The 21,636-nt window shown below is 39.0% G+C and overlaps 1 protein-coding gene across 8 annotated transcripts in view; it reads right to left on the bottom strand.

Annotated features, from left to right (window-relative positions):
* Window positions 1-21,636, bottom strand: part of DLGAP2 (DLG associated protein 2) — a 1,383,198-nt gene that overhangs the window by 234,961 nt on the left and 1,126,601 nt on the right. For all 8 annotated transcript variants that reach the window (XM_073675364.1, XM_073675367.1, XM_073675365.1 and 5 more), the window contains one exon: window positions 4,271-5,346. In XM_073675364.1, coding sequence (XP_073531465.1) covers window positions 4,271-5,346 — 1,076 coding nt within the window. The remainder of the gene's footprint in view (window positions 1-4,270; window positions 5,347-21,636) is intronic.

The following is a 21,636-nucleotide window of genomic DNA, read 5'->3' as shown; positions in this document are numbered from 1 at the left end:
ACTGGATATATTCTAAATGATGAGTAGTGGACATAGCTTAACTTGACACAAGTCACGCCCCCATAGCATCACCATTTAGAGCAGGGTTCCCCAACTCCAGTCCTCAAGGCCCACCAACAGGTCATGTTTTCAGGATTTCCTTAGTATTGCACAGGTGATAATTCCATCATCAGCACAGGCAATAGTTACATCACCTGTGCAATACTAAGGAAATCCTGAAAACATGACCTGTTGGTGGGCCTTGAGGACTGGAGTTGGGGAACCCTGATTTAGAGCATACTGCAGTGCTGCTGGTTGAGCCATTCAAAGCACAGACAGGAAATCTCTGTACTCTGTGCTTTATACGAACTGTAGCAGGCAGTAAAGGTCTGGAGGTCAGATGACAAATGTGACTGCTCATGACCAAAGCAGAATTTTAACAGCAAGTCTCATAATTTCTGATTAAATAAATCAGTGTGCTCGTAAAATCCTTTTATTGAGTGGTTGCAATATGACCCCTCATATGTGATTTGCATACTTGCTGTCACTAATGAAAACTAGCATCTCTTCCTGCTTCTCTCAATGGAACATCGAAACCTTACCCTTTGCTGCCACTAGATCTGTTCTCTAGTATTTTCGATGCTGTCGGTCATGCATGCTCAGATGCACCTAATGATCATGTCTCATAAGACATCTGACATCCGGTTTGTTGCACAGCTCAGCTATGCTATGCTGAAGATCCCACCGATACCAGCTGCATTTGTACCTAATTATGGGCCTAATTCAAGAAAAACAGATGCATCTATGACGCTGTCTAATAAAATATCCCATTCCCCAGACCATCTTATATTATCCTCATTGTCCAGACTGCCGGGTTGTAGTACAACTAAGCTTTGCTATGTGTGCTAGGCTAAGCTAAGCTTTGCTATGCATGCAGTGGGGAGCATGATCTTGCTCTAAAGATCCCCATAAACAATCAATGAAATGTAGAATGTATAAACAGTAATGAATATTGGTCAAATAGTGGATCTCAGTCACCACATTCAAAACTACCAATGGTCACCTCATTTATATAAATAAAATTACCCACGTTAAGTTCTGCAGCACCAAAAAAAAAGCAGTGTGCTGCTGGGAAATGTAGTTTTAGCAGATAAGAATAGGATCACATATTCCGCTCTGTGATGCTGGATACACAGAGGGGCAAGAAGGAGATGAAACATTACCCAAAGGTACAAAAAAGAAACTTTATGTTGGGCTTGTGCTGGATATTACAAATGGTAATACAGATACTGTGCTTTATGAAAAATATTGCCATTGTAGGAATATGCAATCATATATAAATAACGTATCACTAATTATTATAAATTAGCCATCCATGAAAGAGTTGAAGTTGGAGTCGCAGTGTGGAAAAACGTGGAATCAGAAGTTTCGTTTATAAACTCCTGAATAGTAGGATATGTAATAACTTTTTAATGACTGGGGTTCAGACAGATGAGATGCAGACCTCCATGATAAAGGCAGAGGCAACCACTTGCACAGCTACCATTCCCGTGGAAGGGGAGCACCCCCTCTATAAATGGTAGGTGTTTAAGTGATTGTTTTATCAGCATTTTGCACCTGTGCTGCCTCTGCTTTTATCATGGGGGTCTGTTGCGTCCTGTAGTATTGTGTATTTCTGACCAGGTATTTGTAAGTATTGCCTCTTTGTCACCTTTATGCCCGAAATCCCATGTCCATGAAATCACGGATTGTGCTTAGATCATTCATGGCCCAACTGGCAGGGCTACTGACCTGAGATATCAGCATGATAGACATATATGAGGTCAGGAAACTTGCCAGTAGGGCCGGAGCACAGACCATGTTTCACAGGTGTATGAATTTGGCCTAAACAGCTCTCGTTCTATAGAGCATAGTTGTAATTTTTAGTTAGTAATTCAAATACATGTACTTTGATAAGTGGTACCCAAAACTTTGCCAATAGCTATGAATTAGGATTCTCATCCCATTTAAATATGAGCTGCATATGACACTGATATAACATTACTGCCATATAAAAGGTTCATATCCACTTTATATTCACTTAATAACAGATAAAAGCAACATTAGCTACATCTGTATATACAGGGGTAACTTGTGAATAAAATACTCTTTACACATAGCAATTCACAATTAAATGAGAAATAATATTAGGCAAAATGTCTCTTAGTCATGGTTGCTCTATTTCTGTTCATTGTCTCATCTGGAGTTAATATATTTCCCCTTACTATTTCATATTGCCATAAAGTGCATAGAAAAACAGCGTGACTTACTTCCACTTTTCTTAATGATGATGTATTTCTGGACAAAGCATCAATTACTAGAGCTGACTCATGCATATGCAAGAATTCACTATAATCTAGGAATGGCTAACTTAGCAATAAATTCAGAAAATGTGCAAATATCTAGAAGGTTTTAAAGAGCCACTCTCACTTAAGGTTAGATAATCACCATAGAAAGACCACTGAAAGCTATATGACTTGCAGAAGGTCAACAGCTTATTGTACCAGTCTGTCTAATAGACAAACTTGCCACGAAAGAGTATTTCTACAGGATCACCGCTGGGATATTCCCCTACTAGAAAATTGGATGTCCCATGACAACTGTTAAGCTGTAGGAGCTGGCCAACCAAAGAAGAAAAATCTCGTAAGCGTTGGCTACAAGGCTCTCATGGGCAGCATGAACAAGATTCTGGTAAGGTTATTACAGCTGAGCTTATATGTTTTATTCTGGAGCACTGCAGCATTTCATGGAAAACATACATTGAAAAGAAGGCCCAGGAATATGCATCTTGGAAGACTGGTCTGAGGATGGTACTTCACCTCGTCCAATTTTTCTAGACTGACAGGTCTCCATATGTGTTTGTATAGGCAGAAATAAGTCAGTCTAGGTGTACGAGGGTAGGAAAAAAACACCGGGACTAGCCTTGGACTAGTCAAGCAAAACGAATAGTTCCTGGCCAACTTTTCAAACTATATTTTCTCTGGAATGATGCAGGATTTCAAAGTAAAAAATACACTGCTGCAATAACACAGCCAATGGATAATTCATGCTGTTCGTAGGTAAGGAAGCATACATCAACTGTCAGGTTCCTTTTAAATTGACTGATTTCCCCATTGATGTTCAGTCACATTTATGTAAATATATCCAACATTATGTTGTTCTGCGATTCCACACTACTTTTTTTATATAAGTGACAGGAGATGGTGTTTTCAAGGTGATGAGTAATGTTAGTTTTCCACCACACAAAGCGTTTTATTTGGACTCATCTTCAAAATGCTAGCTATGTCCCTTGCTTTGCATATGGGAGAAAGTGCTCTGGTCAGATGAGACCAATGTATAACTTTTTGGGCTAAATACAAAAAGCTATGTGTGGCAGAAAACTAACACTGCACATCACCCTGAAAACACCATTCCCACAGTCAAACATGGTGATGGCAGCATCATGTTTTCGGGATATTTTCCTTCAGCAGGAACAGGGAAGCTAGTCAGAGCTGATGGGAGGATGGGTGGAACTAAACACGGGGCAATTCTGGAGTAAAACCTGTTAGAGGCTGTAAAAAACTTGAGACTGAGGCATAGGGTCACCTTCCAGCAGGACACCGACCCCAAACATACTGCCAGTGCTACAGTGGAATGGTTTAAATCAAATCATATTTATGTGTTTCAATTGTCCTGTCCAAATCCAGATCTAAATCTGATTGAGAATCTGTGGCGAGACTTGAAAATTGCCGTTTACAGACCCTCTTCTTCCAGTCTCACTGAGCTAGAGCTAGTTTGCAAAGAAGAATGGGAAAAGAATTTCAGCCTCTAGATGTGCAAAACTGGTAGAGACATACCCAAAAAGATTTACAGCAGGAATTGCAGCGAAAAGTGGTCCTACAGAGTATTGACTGAATACAAATGCATGTCACAATTTTCAGATTTATATTTTTAAAATATTTAGAAAATCATGTATTATTTCCTTTACAATTGCTACTTGCTACTTTGTGTTGTTATATAACATAAAATCCCAATAAAATTGATTTAACGCTTGTGGGTGCCACGTGAAAAAAAGTGGAAAAGTTAAAGGGGTATGAATACTTTTTCAAGGCACTGTATATAATGAGAAGTGCACTTCTTAGTAAATTTGGTCCATTGTACTCCACCACATTTTAGTTAAAGACTGGCATATGATGTTATAATAACTTTATAACCACATGAAATTTCAACCACATTAACTTTCAAACATGGTTTGAGCCATTATGTATCTTACCTGAAGGTAATGGCATGGTCTCAAGGAAGATTTTAATTCCTGATGGACTAGAGGTTTATCCAAATTAAGGGATGATTTTCGATAGGCTTCTTTTGCTTGGCTAACGGTAAGTGTCGACCAGGAACTCCTTTTCATATATTTTCCTTCTGGGGTCATTGCAAGCCCTTCACATGCTGAACATTTCATGTCGTTGTTACTTTTAGAAGTCTTAAGGGAAAGATCTCCAAAGTGTCCCTGCAGAGATTCAGGATAACAATGAGATATATGGTCTACATGATGTCTATTCATTACACTAGGGGTTCTGTAAGTGCTATCGCTGTCCAAATTATCATCCGAACTCCACCACCCTGTCATCCCAGTCTTATGCTTGCTGTCTGGTTTCCTTTCCTTACTTTTACTCCTTTTGCTATGCTTTGAATAGTGGCCATGGTGGTGATCATCTCCATGACTGTCTCCTTTTGTACCATTTACATTGCCTTTTGATGATCCTTCTAGAGAGTGGGATTTTGTGAAAAGTTTTTGTACAGAATGAACAAGGTGACGTATTCTTCCTGGGCTTTCTGTTCTCTGTTCTGTAGAGGTGGATGTCTTCTGATATTGTAATGTGTGAAATCCATCTCGATGCAGCGGAAGTTGTTTTTCGAATTGATCCAGTAAGTTTGCAGGAATTCTGTTAATTTTACTACTACTAGTATGTGAGACAGCACAGTCATCACGGGTTTCATAATGGGAACTATAGTGCATTCTCGGAAAAGTGCTACTAGACATGTGATCACTCATCATCACAGGCATCATCATGCATTCGGAATGAATGGAACTCCGTGGGGAGCAACGGTGGTGGTCCATTTGACAGCTCTCTGTAGGACTAAGTAGATATGATTGCCTAGTTTCTTGCCCATGGTGCCCATGATCATGCACATGTTCACAATCCTCAGGAGATGCTAAGCCACAAGTATGACCAGAACATAACTGTGATTGATTCCTGCTACCAGATAATCCTTTCATATTCCTAAGGGCGGGAGAATATTTTTCTTCATTGAAGTGCTGGGAAGGAGACCATGAGTATTGCTGTTGATCTGAAAAGAAGCCAAAGAAAGATAAGTATGAAATCCTTATAATCATCTCACTTCTATAAAATTTGAGATATACAGTAGTAGGAAAGCTTTTTTTCCTTTGAACATACATTTTACTTGATACACTCTGTATTATGTTTTTTATGCTCATATTAGTCCATATTGCAATGTTTAGAAAAAATATAACTGAAAAGTAACAGCATGTTCAAATCAATGCATGCTTAAACCTTGGAATATTTTACAAGTGATTGTATGAAACCCTAACAGGTCTGTATGTCTACAAGCTTACTGAAGTCTAAGGGATAATGCTTCTCCTTGTGGAGAGTGACATACCGGCCCTGGCATGTTAATGTAAGGAGGCTTATTCACTGTGCAATGCTCCTCTGGGAAGTTAAATATTCAAATTGCATTTTCAGAGAGGTAAAGGCCTAGAACTCTATAGCGCCACCTGTTGGAAGCAACAATCCTACAAGTCACTATCGACCTTTTAACAAGTCTTACAATATGACTTAGGATAAAAGACAAATCAGAATCTCAATTTGCAGACACAGTGTTTCGGGGTATTGCCCCTTGTCAGTGCAAAGTATGAGAACTGATTTGGCTGAGTAAGAGGCTCTGGACTGAGGTCTCCAACAGGTGGTGCTAAAGAGTTCTAGTCCTCTTCCTCTGTGAAGAGGCAATTTGCATACAAGCTTACAGTAATTATCCACCTTTTTAGGCTGTTCATTGCTTTTTAACAACTATGACATTTTAAATTACAGTTTCTTTGATGATTTATATGTTAATATATCTTTATAGTAATCAGAATTATATTTTTCTGACCCATTAATTTTTTAATCCAGTGCATGGGCAGAACAAAATGATAAACTGTTTCCACTAGCGGGAGCGTAGGATATATAAACACTCCATACCAAGCTCCTCTGCTACCTCTATTGATGGTATCATGGAGACAGAATTTTATTATTTAATCCTAGGTCTATGCAACTGCTGCGGAGCTTTATATTGCACAGCCAATGAATTAATACTGGTGCGATTATGGTGTAGATCCTTCATTCATTCATCTGCAATAATGAACATGATTGAAAAATGGGGATAAGGACATCCCTTTATCTGTTTTTCTGATACTACAAGTGACTCATCATAGTAATAAGTATGGTCATTTCAAACAAATCCTCACCTATTACATACCTAGGTAACTGTATTAAGATGTACTAAATAATATACCGTGAGAATATACAAAGATCCTGACTACAGCAATGATCACTGTACAATGAACATATATCAAACATTGAGAGTAAGACCTTCCCTCTTCTAGAAGTCTGGTTTACTACAATACAAGATGAAACATATATCTGAAGCAATATGGGGCGCTTCTCATTTATCTTAGTGCACCTATACTATTTATGTAACACGAGTAATTTACTTTTTATGAGAGGCACTCCTTTAGGTAGATGGTTTCAATCTAGTGTAATTCATATTACATGACCTATACACTGTGTGCAGAATTATTAGGCAAGTTGTATTTTAGAGGATTATTTTTTATTATTGATCAACAACTATGTTCTCAATCAACCCAAAAGACTCATAAATATCCAAGCTTAATATTTTTGGAAGTTGGAGTGTTTTTTTTTTTAGATTTGGCTATCTTAGGAGGATATCTGTTTGTGCAGGTAACTATTACTGTGCAGAATTATTAGGCAACTTAATAAAAACCAAATATAATCCCATCTCACTTGTTTATTTTCATCAGGCAAACCAATATCAGTGCACAAAATTTAGAAATAAACATTTCTAACATGCAAAAACAAAAACCCCCAAAAATAGTGATCAATATAGCCACCTTTCTTTATGATGACACTCAACAGCCTTCAATCCATAGATTCTGTCAGTTGCTTGATCTGTTTTCGATCAACATTGCGTGCAGCAGCCACCACAGCCTCCCAGACACTGTTCCGAGAGGTGTACTGTTTTCCCTCCCTGTAGATCTCACAATTTATGATGGACCACAGGTTCTCTATGGAGTTCAGATCAGGTGAACAAGGGGGCCATGTCATTATTTTTTCTTCTTTTAGACCTTTACTGGCCAGCCACGCTGTGGAGTAGTTGGAGCCTGTGATGGAGCATTGTCCTGCATGAAAATCATGTTTTTCTTGAACGATACCGACTTCTTCCTGTACCACTGCTTGAAGAAGTTGTCTTCCAGAAACTGGCAGTAGGTCTGGGAGTTGAGCTTCACTCCATCCTCAAGCCGAAAAGGTCCCACAAGTTCATCTTTGATTATACCAGCCCATATCAGTACCCCACCTCCACCTTGCTGATGTCTGAGTCGGAGTGGAGCTTTACTGATCCAGCCTCTGGCCCATCCATCTGGCCCATCAAGAGTCACTCTCATTTCATCAGTCCATAAAACCTTTGAAAAATCAGTCTTAAGATATTTCTTGGCCCATTCTTGACGTTTTATCTTATGTTTTATTGTTAAAAGGTGGTCGTTTTTCAGCCTTCCTTACCTTGGCCATGTCCCTGAGTATCACACACCTTGTGCTTTTTGATACTCCAGTAACGTTGCAACCCTGAAATATGGCAAAACTGGTGGCGAATGGCATCTTGGCAGCTTCACGCTTGATTTTCCTCAATTCATGGACAGTTATTTTGCGCCTTTTTTGGCCAACACGCTTCTTGCGACCCTGTTGGCTATTTGCCATGAAACGCTTGATTGTTCGGTGATCATCACGCTTCAAAAGTTTGGAAATTTCAAGACTGCTGCATCCCTCAGCAAGACATCTCACAATTTTGGAGTTTTCAGAGCCTGTCAAATCTGTCTTCTGACCTACTTTGCCAAAGGAAAGGAAGTTGCCTAATAATTAAGCACACCTTATATAGGGTGTTGATGTCATTAGTCAACACCCCTCCTCATTACAGAGATGCACATCACCAGATTTACTTAATTGGTAGTTGACTCTCAAGCCTATGCAGCTTGGAGTAGGACAACATGTATAAAAAGTATCATGTGATCAAAATACTCATTTGCCTAATAATTCTGCACACAGTGTATATGCTATTCTGACACCTAACAACATCAACATAGGGTGGGTGATTTTCTTCATATCGTATATCGATACCACAAAAATTTCTTGGATACTGCCATGGCTGGGTACTGCAGATCCACCCTCAATTCATCTGAATAGGGGGTGGATTGGCAGTACCTCGCCGTGACTACTATAGAATAAGAGGGGGATCTGCAGTACCCAGCTGTGACCACTATAAAATAAGAGGTGGATCGGCTATACTTTCCGTGGCAACTATAGAAACGACAGAGCATGGGAGCATCCGAGAATTTCTGGCCAGTGCCAGTAACAGATTATTCATGGAGGTGCAACACCCCAGCCAATCAAATATTGATGGGCTATAATATAGAAGCTATATAGGGTTGCTGATCGTTGGGAGTGCATATCCTGAGAACCCCACTGATCGCTCAAAACACCAGTGTGAAGTGAGCAGCTTGAGCTCAGAGTGAAGTACAGACTCGATGGTACATCTATGGGTCCGTACACCACTCTCACAAAGCAATGTATGGTCCCATATAGTTTTTATTTAGTGTGTGGGAGCTGCCCACTTCATGGTGCAATTTTGAGCAATCGTTGGGGTTTGAGGATCCTGGCACACTGATCAGCTGCACTTTGCAGCCTCTATATGGTGTAAAAACTTTTTTTTCAAATACTAGGTACACTTAAAAAAAAAAAAAAATAGAGCAATATGCAAGGGCACATAGTCACTTTAATTTTATTCTATGAGTCTAAATCAAAAACTGTACAAAGTGCACAAATATAGTGCAAAATAAAGGAGTGGACAATCTATGACTGGGGTATATATAGAAATTAGTAAATAATGAAAAGGATATTTGTGGTCATCTGCTAAATGAAGAATACAGGTACACATACAGTATATGACCTATGAAACTGGTTTAAATATTATTGCTTTAAAGAGAAACCATTGCTTGCTAAAAAAAATTTAAATTAAATACCTTGCAAAAATGCCTGAGCTTCCCCGATTCTGCAACTTTTTTCAGTTTTGGACTGTATTTCACCATTGCAAAGATATTCACATTTGTTGCTTTAGGAGTGCAATATGTGAAATCTTTATTTGCAGTCCAACTAGGCGTTTTGTTTTAGAGTATTCTCTGGGGGCATGCGCTTTCACACCTCCCTCCCAGACATGGGAGCAGCTGATCTAGAGGTCTCAGATGATGCTGAGCTGAGCTATGATTGCAGCAGCTGGGAGAGAAGGGTGAAAGTGCATGCCCCCAATGAAGATTGTGGAGAAATGCCTAGCTGAACTACAACATATTGCTCTCAAAAAGAAGAAAAATGTGAATATCTCTGCAATCGAGCGATGAAGCACAAAAAGGAAAAGAGGGGCAGAATCAGGGGAATTCGGTTATTTTTTATAGGTATTTAACTCAATTCTTGTGAATAAGTGACAGGTTCTTTTTAAGAGCAAATGTCACCATTTCTGACTGTTTTTGTAAATGCTTGAATTTTTCATAAAAAAAGCAATTCAGGAGGAGTTTAGAACTCTGCATTGTTCTATTCCTCTTTTATTCCTGCTAGAAATGTATGATTAAGTTGACAACTTGGCGATACCATAATCCTTGTCAAAGGGATGTGTCCTACACTGTCAGCAATGATTGGACGGGGTCAGTATACAGGGACACACCTCACCCAACCTGTAAATCCAAGTTATCGATCAATTTATAAATTGCTAGTAGAAATAACAAAGGAGCAGTATAACATAGAGTTATAAGAAACAACGCTTCTGATTTATTACATTATGAGGAGTGCAAATGTTTTAAAACAAACATGTCAGAAGACTATCAGGTCCACTTTATGAAATGTTCTCCTAATACTTAATTTTGATCCCGAGTGCTATCATGAAATATTTTGACCTAAAGAAATTTAATTATATATCCGTTTTTAGAATTGAACAGTCCCTTACCTTCCCCATCGCCCCCATTGACAAAAATATGCAGGCAATAGGGTGGTATGAACAGTCGAGCACAAACATGTTTTCAGTTTTAGGCCTCATTCAGACATTTATTTTTTGCACGAGTGCTATCTGTGTTTTTCACTGATAGCATTCATACCTACAATAGTGAATGGGGTCATTCAAATAACCGAATGGTCCATACAAAATTGCAAAGACATGTCCGATTTTGAACCGAGTGTCGGATCTGAATCTGCAAAGCAAGTCTACGGGTTGGTGAAAAAAAAATCGGACAGCACTTGACACTCGGCATTCGAGTGCAGTCTGGTTTTCATAGATTGTTACATATGAAAAGAATAGAATTTTTTTTTCCAGTTAAAGGGAACCTGTCATGTCTTATCTACAATGTGCATCACTAACATGCTTTTTTTATTAAAATTGGTGCAAATATAATGAGTATATAACATTTTATATACTTATAATTCTACCTACTCATTCAGTCATAGGGGTGTGAGCCTCACATTCAGTCAGGGCTGGCACCGCCCTCGTATTTGATTCTTGCTCCCGGCGAGCGCTGAAGCCAATGTGGGAAACTTGCGCAGTATGAGATGGCCAGGCAGTAAAGCTTGTAGTGATGGGAACCGCGCGTGTGCTGTGACAAGCAGCTCCCCGCGCGTGCGCAGTGAGGCTGTGTAGTTCCGAGCTTTACTGTGCATGCGCTGTGACAAGTGGCTCCGTCCGCACACAGTGAAGCTGGGAACTTCACTGCGCACGCGCGAGGAGCCATTCGTCACAGCGCATGCGCGACTCCCAGCGATACAAGCTTTGCTGCCTGGCAATCTCATACTGCGCAAGCATCCTACACTGGCTTCAGCGCTCGCCGGGAGGAAGATTCAAACACGAAGGCAGCACCAGCCCTGACTGAGCATGAGGATCACACCCCTATGACTGAATGAGAAGGTAGAATTATAAGTATATAAAATGTTATATATTTATTATATTTGTACCAATTTTAATGAGAAAAGCGTGTTAGTTATGCACATTGCATCACTAACAATGCTATGGGGGCAGTTTACATAGTAGATAAGACATGACAGGTTCCCTTTAATGTACAACAATAACTGATGACACTTGGACAAAACTCGGATGAAACTCTGACTGAAAATCACTGATGAAACTCTTTCTCGTAAATGAAAAAAAACGGACGTCTAAATGTAACTAGACATTGAATTTCTTCCAGAAAAATGTCACTTTCTAATCATATTTTATTTCTGAGGAAAAATAATTTCTTTTTAGTAACGAAATGTAAGCAGAGATTGACTGTCACAGCTACTTAACATTCAACCCATAACTATTGTTGTATAACCTTCAAAATAACTGTCTACTTTTATAACTGTATCATTATGGAATTATAGCTGGGAAGTTGTATATTTTAACCTTTCCAATATGTTTGTCTACTATAAACCAGTAAATGATCTGTTATTTTTAAAATGATACTTAAAGCACCGGGAAGAGAATTTGACAAGAAAATCATAGGCTGTGCTTACTCTTTTTTTCAGAATTGCAGGACCCAAATAAAATGCGATATATGCAAACCGAAAGAGATGAAGTGTTGTATTGGTACGTTGTACAATAACCCTGCTATTTCTTTATCACTCAACTCTCAGGAAGTAGCAACTACTGCTAACATCATTAACGTATCAGCAAAAATGGACTAAAGGCGTACATCCAGTGATTGTAGATCATAGAATTAGTTGTGAAAACCAACAGCAGCAATAACTACGTTATTTATTCGTGACTTTAGGTGCTCCCTAAAAACACACCTGTTTAGGGCGGCCTATCACCTTCCCTAATCAAAGTCCTTTTATCTTCTTATAGCCCATCTCTTATTCCTCTAAACATAAGTCTCCACCGAACCCAAAAGCACTACAGATATTGGCTGGTGATGAGCTCATGCAGCCTTTATCTATCCCTCATCCACTCAAGATGGCTGGACCATCCTTGTAAATAAGCCATTGTACTTTGTGTCACCCCCACCCCATGGTAGATTGTAAGCTCTTACGAGCAGGGTCATTATTTTTGCTTTAATTATAGTATTATCTTTAGCTATGTTACTTATGACTGTTGTATATGAACCTGTGAATTGTTAAGAGCTGCGGAATATGTTGGCGCTATATAAATAAAGATTATTATTATTATTATTATTCTATAAGGTACAGACATAGTGTATGGCGTCGAATGGAACAGAGCAGAATTTTGTTTTCACTGTTCGCACATAATTCCACAAACTTCATGATCAACATGATCATCATCATCTAATATCATCATCTAATATCATAAGGGAGGCATCTCATTGGCTCCAAATTTACTCTGCAGCAGGACAATGACCCTAAACATACAGCCAATGTCTCATGTCATTAAGAACTATCTGCAGTGTAAAGAACAAGAAGTGCTGGATGTGAAGATATAGCACCCATGAAGTACTGATCTTAACATCATCTAGTCTGTCTGGGATTACATGAAGAGACACAAGGATTTTCACAAGTCTATATCAAAAGAAGATCTGTAGTTAGTTCTCCAAGATGTTTGGAACAACCTTCTTGTTGAGTACCTCAAAAACTATGGGGAAATGTACTTAGAAGAATTGATGCTTTACTGCTGTTTTGAAGAAAAAGGGAGGTCACACCAAATAATAATTTGATTTAGATTTCTCTTCTGTTCATTCATTTTGCATTTTGTTAAATGATAAAAACACTTCCTTCTGTTTTTTTAAAGCGTTACATTGCCATTTTTTACAAGCCTACCCAAAACTTTTGCACAGCATTGTACATCTACACAACATGCCAGATATATGGCGGTGCAGTATGGGCCCACAGATGACTTATTTTTATAACACAACTACAGTTCTACTACAGTTATACAGAAGCATACTTCTGTGTACAAAAATATTAATGAAAAGCTTAAAAATATGTAAATTTTACTTTTGTTCATTAAATGTTTCTGAATATTAACAGGGCACACAGGCCAAAAGGCAGATGCTATGCTTTTAGTTTCCATGGAAATGTGTAAAAAGTCAAAATGATTCTAATGTTATCATTGTAATGCACATTTACTGTTCTGCAAAATCCTAAAATAACAGGCAAAATATTCTAATACAGACTCATTAATAGAACTGGTGTAAATACGAGTTTCTAATTGCCATTTATTCTGTAATTGTATTGTTTTTTATTTTACTTTTAGACCATAAAATTTTGTGCCACTGGTGTAAGTTATTAGAATGTCACTTTATTAAAACATTTGGCCCAACTTTGAAAAACTTTCCGCCCCAAAATGTCATAAAAGTGTTGAAAAGTTGCAAAATATTGGTACAACAATTACACCAAACTTTTGCAATGTTTGGTGTTTTATGCCAGTTTCCCCCAGCTCTGTCAACATGGGTAGGACAGGACCCGATACGGGTGTGATGCCACAGCTCGTCTTATGCTGGGGACTGTGTGAACGATGTAGGAAGGAGGACGGCATCGCGAGAAGAGAGGAAGCAGGAGAGCAAGACCAACGACGCCCATTGGAATGGACCGCCCCATAGGGGAATATAATAATAGCTCTTTTTCTCGTCTTGCAGGCTGGATTGGGGGCATATATACAGTATTATAGAATGCGGTATATCAGGGCTGAAAGGTGGTGGTCTTACCTCATATGGTGACAAGTTCCCTTTAAAGTATTTCCTCTAGATTTAGAAATGCTGTAGTCTATTTGCCCACCATGCAGAAATGCTCCGGATTTTTTCCTGAGCGTTTCTGCATCTCCCTGGCAGAAAAAAACGCATGCGGATTGTACATGCGGATTGTACATGTGGATTGTACATGTGTTTTTCCTGCCAGGGACAAGCGGATGTAAAGCGTTCTTCACATGCATTTCCGCATGCGGGTTGACAAGCGCTTTCCAAGCGATTTTAGCATCATTTGGAAAGTGCTTGACAACTTGGTCACACTATATAAATCCATGCAAACGGCATAGATTTATATAGTGTGACCGTAAAGAATGTTTAAAAATAAAAAAATAAATCTATACTTACCTTCCGATGGTCTCCGGTGTTTTGCTTCCCTCCGTTCTCCCTTGTCGGCAGATCGCGGTACACTGAAGGACCTGCCGACGTCAGCATCGCGTGACCCGTCACATGACTATGACATCAGTGCAGGTACTTCAGTCCACCGCGATCTGCCGGCAAGCGAAGACAAGCACACCGGAGGCCATCAGAAGGTAAATATAATATTTATTTTTTATTTTATTATTTTTTTCACAGTTTCTATGGTACCCGGGTCCGGAGGAGAGTCTCCTCTCCTCTAGACCTGGGTTACCATCCGCACATTGGATTGCGCATCTACATATACAGTAATGCGGAATCCATGCGTTCCAATGCAAGTCAATGGCGGCGAAAACGCAGCGCTTCCGCAAAATAATTGGTAGTGCTGCATTTTTTTCCGCAATGATAATCCGCAGCGGAAATTTCCGCAGTATGTGCATAGCACATGCGGATTATCATTGGGGAACATGGCAGGCCTTCTACCATGCGTTTTTTAAGTGTTTCTGCAGCGTTTTTGCCTTAAGCAAGCACAATTGTAGAGTCTTCCCGATAGAAAAATTCTGCTTATTTTTTTTTTCTATTAACAATTATTGTATCTTTATTGTGTTATAACTAGTAAGACAATTCTTTGTTATCTCCCTTACAGTACAGAATGATTAGCTTCTCAGCGGGAAGTAATTGCTTGAGACAAGAAGGCAAAGGTTTACTGTAGATATGTGTAATGCTGCCACAGATTGGGATGTTGTGAATTAAGTGATAAAATCATTTTCATTATTATTCAAAATCTGTAGTAAATGAATTGTTTTTGCTCATATTAATTTCTTACAAATTACAGAAACTGTTATTATTTGTAATTGTATACTTCAACAAGAAAACAATTGCGCTATTGAGATGTAAACTCCAACTCAACAGGATCTCAAAGATCAAGCACTCTGCTTGTGATTATTATAGTTTTTGCATCATAATGGCTGAACAGAATTAAATGCTTTTATAGACTTGCTTGATATTACATTAGTGAGTTATGTCAGTGAATTTATTAATATACCGTTTTAAGGAATGCTATAAAGAAATGACTTTAATTCGGTTGTAGGAGATTTAAAATTCATTTTTTTTATACAAACTGCACCACTTTGGTCAATGAGTTGCGCCAGTTATTACTTTTAAGCAATTGTGAATGAATTGCAATACTCAGAGTATTCAGCAGGAGGGAGAGTAGAATATGTAGATAGAATAAAATATAACCTTTAATGATGTATATTAAAAGACAATACCCAGGAATCTTGACACAAAAAAAAACTAAAGTGCAAGTGCTTAAATTATCAACCAGTGCTCAATAAAAAATGGTTGGATCTCACCACATATGTAGATGTTTTTCTCCGGGAGCAGGAGACTGGTAGATCAGGAGCCAACAGTACCCATGATGGGCACATAGAACTGGAAATGTACACAACACATCAAACTCCCCTGTCGTGCCCCTGCATTGCTCCTGCCCTAACAAGGGCAGACCCCAAGTGTAAGCTAATGTACCCCACCACAGCAGGAAAATCTATCCTGTATATGAATTCTATCCCTACGCGTTTCGTCCCCCGTGCGGAAGACTCACCAGGGGATATAATAGATAATATACTATAATAACCGGCAGTGTCTGGTATTGCAACTTAGTGCCAGTTAGTTTCTTTAACTACTTGTGGACTGTCCATGTACTGTAAACGTTCACACTTTACTCTGTAGTGACGTTCTCGTTCAGTTTTGGGGATGGGTGTCAGACACCAAGACTCCACAAAAAGAAGATAAATATCATTTATCTTCATGTTTACCTTCCTGATCACTGTGCACAATGCTGAACTATCGCTGTGTATACAGACTAGGAAGTGCTGATGGTGCTTCCTCCTCTGGACATGTGGTCAAAACACTGAGTGTGGGGAGAGAGCAGGAGTTGCTGGATCCGCGGAGATTGTCAGTTCTGGTATGCAGCCTGGAAGCTTAATTTCTCCTGTAACTGGGGCTAATATACCAGCCCCAGTTACAGGGGAAATCCTCAATAAACATAATGTTAATGGCAATCTGTCAGCAGGTTGTTACTATGTAATTTGACAGCAGCTACTATGTAATTTGACAGCAGCATGCGATAGGGACAGAAACCCTGAATCCAGCGATGTGTCAGTTAGTTTTCTGGGTGCAGCAGTTATGATAGTCACAGGTTTCTCTGCTGCAGTTCTAGCAGAGCTCAGCTGTTGAGAAGTGAATAATCTCATCCACAAAAAAGCTTTCTGTGCACATGGTATAGTGTCAGAGTGCTGCTAATCATTGCCAGTGGCGTGGTTGGAATATGATGCACAAGAACAGTTGTGCTGTAGAGATAATCTTCTGTTGATAAAACACTAATTCTGTTGTAACAACAAAGCACAGCTGAGTAAGTGACACATTGCAGGAATCAAGATCTCTTCCACTACTCAGAAGTTAGATTACAAATGATGCAAAAACCTAGTGACAGGTTCCCTTTAAAAGCGCATTTACAATAATACCCAATAATGTGCCTGGTTCAGAACTGGGTAAAATGGCCCTTCCTGAACTGGTTAAAAGATCATTTTATCTAATCCATATCTCCTGGGAATAAATGGAAACATATATGTCCATAGAATTCACATTCTCCTACTATTTATATTTTATATGGGAGTCAGCTTACTGTATGTTCATTAGTGCAGCGCACAACAAGACAGACTAGTAATACAATATGCAAGCATACATTAGACCTTATACAGGCCAAGTAAAATAATTAATTAGCTAGTAGGATGCAGCTGAGCATAATTATGTGATACAGTCCATATTAAGCATGAACGTGCTCAAAACAAGTCTTGTCAAAATTAATTACATTTTACTGTGGGAACACCTGATATCACAAAACCCATTTGGCTTCAAGAACATTTGATTTGCTCTGAATTTCTATCCAAGGAACATATTTGGATAAAACAAAAAATTAAGTCATGCATTAAATAGGTCTGTGTGTGCTTTACTGATTTAACAGACTGATATCACCCCATGTAATTCCCTGTAACTGCACCACACTGCAACATGAAAAATGCTTTACTGCTAATGTCCTATAATCCTGCTTGTAATGTGCGCCAATTAGACCTGAGGTCAACACAGCATTGTCTGCTTTTTCCTTACTATTACACATATGCTTGTGCATTAGCATGTAAAGCACATTGCTAAAGTTTATACATATATATATGGAGCAGAGCTGAATTGTATACTTTTTGAGAAAATAAATGACAAACAGATGTCTCCATTTAAAGGGGTTGTCCAGGTTTATCACGACAGTCTGTAGTCACTCTCTGTGACTAGTTGTGCTCAAAAGTTTACGTACCCCGGCAGAATTTTTCCTTTCTTGTTTCAGAGAATATGAATGATAACAAAAAAACTTTTTCTCCACTCATGGTTATTGGTTGGGTGAAGTCATTTATTGTCAAACTACTGTGTTTTTTCTCTTTAAATCTTAATGACAACCAAAAACATCCAAATGACCCTGATCAAAAGTTCACATAACCCAGTTCTTAATACCGTGTATTGCCCCCTCTAACATCAATGACAGCTTGAAGACTTTTGTGGTAGTTGTGGATGAGGTTCTTTATTTTCTCAGATGGTAAAGCTGCCCATTCTTCTTGGCAAAAAGCCTCCAGTTCCTGTAAATTCCTGGGCTGTTTAGCATGAACTGCGTGCTTGAGATCTCCCCAGAGTGACTCAATGATATTGAGGTCAGGAGAGTGAGATGGTCACTCCAGAACCTTCACTTTGTTCTGCTGTAGCCAATGACAGGTTGCCTTGGCCTTGTGTTTTAGATCATTGAAAGTCCAAGTACGTCTCATGCGCATTAATGAGACGTAATGGCTGTCTTCTGGTGACTCGACAATGCAGCCCATTTTTCTTCAAGTGCCTCCTTATTGTGCATCTTGAAACAGTCACACCGCTAGTTTTCAGAGAGTCCTGAATTTCAGCTGATGTTATTTGTGGGTTTTTCTTTGCATCCCGAACAATTTTCCTGGCAGTTGTGGCCGAAATTGTTGTTGGTCTACTTGACCGTGGTTTGGTTTTTACAGAGCCCCTGATTTTCCATTTGTTAATCACAGTTTAAACGCTGCTGACTGCCATTATCAATTCCTTGGATATTTTTTTGTATCCCTTTCCTGTGTTATACAGTTCAACTATTGAAAACTCTTTTTCTTTCCCCATGACTCACAATCCAGAAACATCAGTGGCTGGATGAAAGAAGCAAGAGTTTGTCTGGATCCCAGAAACTCACTCAGCTTTTATATACATGCACTGATTACAAGCAAACATGTCACAGGTGAGGATGGTACCTTTAGTAGCCATTCAAACTCATTTGTGTCAAATTCTGTGCATGTTATCAGGCCAAAATCACCAGGGTATGTGAACTTTTGATCAGGGTCATTTGGATGTTTTTAGTTGTCAATGAGATTTAAAAAGAGAAAACACAGTAGTTTGACAATTAATGGTTTCACCCAACCAATAACCATGAGTGGAGAAAAAGTTTTTTTGTTATCATTCATACTCTCTGAAACAAGGCCAAGAAAGGAAAAATTCTGCCGGGGTATGTACACTTTTGAACAGAACTGTATGAATCCTCACATTGTGCACTGCGTGGTCAGGATTTTCCAGTGTTGGCATCGGGAGCAGGCGGTTATGGAACTGCAAATATGTGATTTGTATACTTCCAGACAAATTCTGACTAGACGTGTCAAGCCTTGCTTAATACAAGTGAATTGAGCAAGGCCACGCACGTCTAGTTGGAATGTGTCCGGAAGTATGCATATCGCATACCTACCATCACAAAAATGCTCAGTCTCAGGCTGTGTGCCCACGATGCGTTTTTGGTGCGTATTTTGATGCGTATTTGCAGCGTGTAAACGCTCCAGAAACGCATTGCATACCTTATCCCATGACTTCCTATGACATTCTGCAAGTTCTGTGCACATGGTCCGTATTTTTTCTGCGCAGATTTTACTCGCAGAAAAAATACGGACATGACCAATTCTTGTGCGTTTCTGCATGCGTATTTGCCTATACAATGCATTGGAAAAACGCATGGCAAATACACATGCAAATACGCGTCAAATACGCGTCAAAAACGCATGTAAAAACTGCATGCGTTTTTCTGCCAAGGAGATGCAGAAATGCTCAGGAAAATTTCTGCTTCATTTCTGCATCGTGGGCACTAAGCCTCACGCTGCAAGGATTCACAAGTCTGAAGTCACAGAGTAACTGTAGACTTTCATGATAAACCTGGACAACACCTTTAATTTCCTATTTTACATTCTTTATCTAAATCTTCCACAAGATTTTTCATAGGCTGCACTATCTCTCTGGAATGCGCTAAGAATACCCAGTGTCTACAATTCTAAATGTGCCCTAAAATTTTTTATGCAGACTTACTGAATTACATTACTAAACTAACTTTATCCCTTTCTACAATTTATCAGAAACTTGTCCCTTCTTCGTCAGTTTTCCCCACACTCCATACGCTCAGTAGCACTTTATATCTCTACAAACACTGGCTGGTGAGGGGTTCATGCAGCTATACAGGTACTATTTTTTTTTTTTTACTATAAATGTTGATTTGACCACACAAAACAAGCACTTTTTACTTTTTGTGTCTCCTTATTTCTTCATGGATCACTCCTTGTTTAAATTGATGTCTAATGTCCTGCTCTGTACATTCTCCCTATTCTAATTAATAGGCGCTATACTAAGCAAAATACTATGGGAAGTATATCATTCTCAATATTTTCATTTTGACTACAAACGATTCTATCCAACTATGTACTGTAAAATGCATTCTGAGTTCGAATATACGTTGATGTAAAAGGGGTTTCAATCCTTTTGAAAAAGCGGCATCTGTATGTGCGACATATGGTGATGGTGCCCGCTGAAGTTAGAGATTTACTGCTGCAGTCCTACCTTACATATGACTGGTCCTTGATGCAGCCATGTAAGCAAAGACTAGCGGAGGACAACACAACCTTCCTACTCCCAGTTATGGAAAATATAAAAGGAGGTGATTGAGGATTACATATCTCATGTTCACTATCCATCACTTCATATTAAGGCGGAATGCAGTGCAGTGCAATGAAGAAATAGCAATGAGCTCATATTCACTATGCAATACAGCTGTAGCTGTAATATACTGCATCTACACTGTCTAATATACATCTAATAAACTCAAGGAGTATTCCTACAGAAATGGCAGTAGCTATGGATTTTACAACAGCAGATCCGCATATTACAACCTGCAACACTATTCATATGGAGACCGTGCCTAATAGAGAGATTGTGCTAACAATGAATTCTACAAAGATAATATTAGTTACATACACAATACAGAATCTTGTTCCCAAGGCAACAGAAATACAGTTTCCAATGTAAACTTTGGGTTTTCCATACAAAACTGATTTCTAAAGCATCTATTAACCAAGCAGTGCTTCCTTATGTGACCTGCAGTTCCTGAGTTACTATAGGGGTAGGAGCACACGACCGTTTTCTCTCCAGCTGAGAAAAACAGTCTGATTATTCTGATCAGACTCTGAATAGAGGATGATCAGAGTTTGATCAGTTATTCTCAGAGATGAAGAAAATTAAAAAGGTTTCTCCACCTTCTCCATTCTGTCGATCTGTGAAAATCGGACCACATGTGAATGTCGTCTGAGTGTGGTCCGATGTTTTTCACGGACCCATAGACTTGTGATCTGACACTCGGATCAAAATCAGATATGTCTATCATTTATATATGTATATGTACACAGTCCCAAAGAATATTATGGGTTCGAATGCTATCCGAGAAAACCATAGATAGCACTCGTCCGATATAACATAATTAGTTTTGTGCATGAGCCTTAAGTCCTTCGAACGTATGAATACAATGAAAACTGATCAGCTGCTTTGCGTTGGTTAGAACCATAACAGAAAAGGATTTGTTTCTTAAAATAATGTTTCTTACATTTCTTATATATATGAATGAGGTTTCTCAAAATCATTGGCAGCAGAACCAATCCCACTGAGAAGGATGGAATGAATGTTTGCATAGACTGCGCTATTCTCCATCCCAGGAGAAGATTCCTACACGACTTGCAGAATACTTCATGCATGACACTACAGTTGTTTTGTGCTGTTACTTCTGTAATTTCCCTTATGGAAAAACTGCAGTTAAAAAGAAA

Source organism: Phyllobates terribilis, unplaced genomic scaffold, assembly GCF_046119375.1.
Source record: "Phyllobates terribilis strain yellow unplaced genomic scaffold, ASM4611937v1 Scaffold_3__8_contigs__length_932513732, whole genome shotgun sequence".
NCBI lineage: Eukaryota > Metazoa > Chordata > Amphibia > Anura > Dendrobatidae > Phyllobates > Phyllobates terribilis.
This window is presented reverse-complemented; position numbering and strand designations above follow the sequence as displayed.